Source organism: Phaethon lepturus, unplaced genomic scaffold (genome assembly GCF_000687285.1).
Source record: "Phaethon lepturus isolate BGI_N335 unplaced genomic scaffold, ASM68728v1 scaffold22280, whole genome shotgun sequence".
NCBI classification, from domain to species: domain Eukaryota; kingdom Metazoa; phylum Chordata; class Aves; order Phaethontiformes; family Phaethontidae; genus Phaethon; species Phaethon lepturus.
This window is the reverse complement of record NW_010511490.1, coordinates 1-453: the sequence shown is the minus strand read 5'-3', so window position 1 is coordinate 453 and position 453 is coordinate 1. Positions and strand designations below refer to the sequence as shown.

The 453-nt window shown below is 67.8% G+C and overlaps 1 protein-coding gene across 1 annotated transcript in view; it reads left to right on the top strand.

Moving 5' to 3' along the window:
- MPL (MPL proto-oncogene, thrombopoietin receptor) overlaps positions 1 to 302 on the top strand; it is a gene marked incomplete at both ends in the record, with an annotated part of 2705 nt that extends 2403 nt beyond the window's left edge. Inside the window, one exon of the mRNA XM_010284218.1 lies at positions 67 to 302. Within this exon, the coding sequence (XP_010282520.1) occupies positions 67 to 302 (236 nt within the window). The remainder of the gene's footprint in view (positions 1 to 66) is intronic.
- Positions 303 to 453: the final 151 nt, after the last annotated feature.

Genomic DNA, 453 nt, shown 5'->3' with positions numbered 1-453 from the left:
GGGGGATCCCCTGAGCAGCCCTGCCCACCTCTGCTGCCAGCACATAGCCCGCATGGGGTGAGACAGGGCTGACCCGCACCCCAGCACTGCCCCTCAGCTGCCCAGCAGTAGCCATTGTCTCCAGCTCGGCTCTGCCCCACAGGTCCTGCAGGTCCCACGGGCAGCCAGGAAAGAAGTCCTGGACCTACGGCCAGGTGCACGCTACCATGCCCAGGTGCGGGCCCAGCCCAGCGGGCCGTGGTACCAGGGCAGCTGGAGCGCCTGGTCCAAACCTGTCGTGGTTGACGCCATGGCCGACGTGGGTAAGGTGCAAGGCAGGAGAGGCGGGAGAAGAGGCTACGGCCACACGAGCCACGCGGCTGAGGGCAGGAGGCCGAGAGTGCTGGAAATGGGATGGGAAGCGCCAAGCAGTGACGGGGCTGTGAAGGGCTCGGTGGTGTGGGTCTGGGGAGG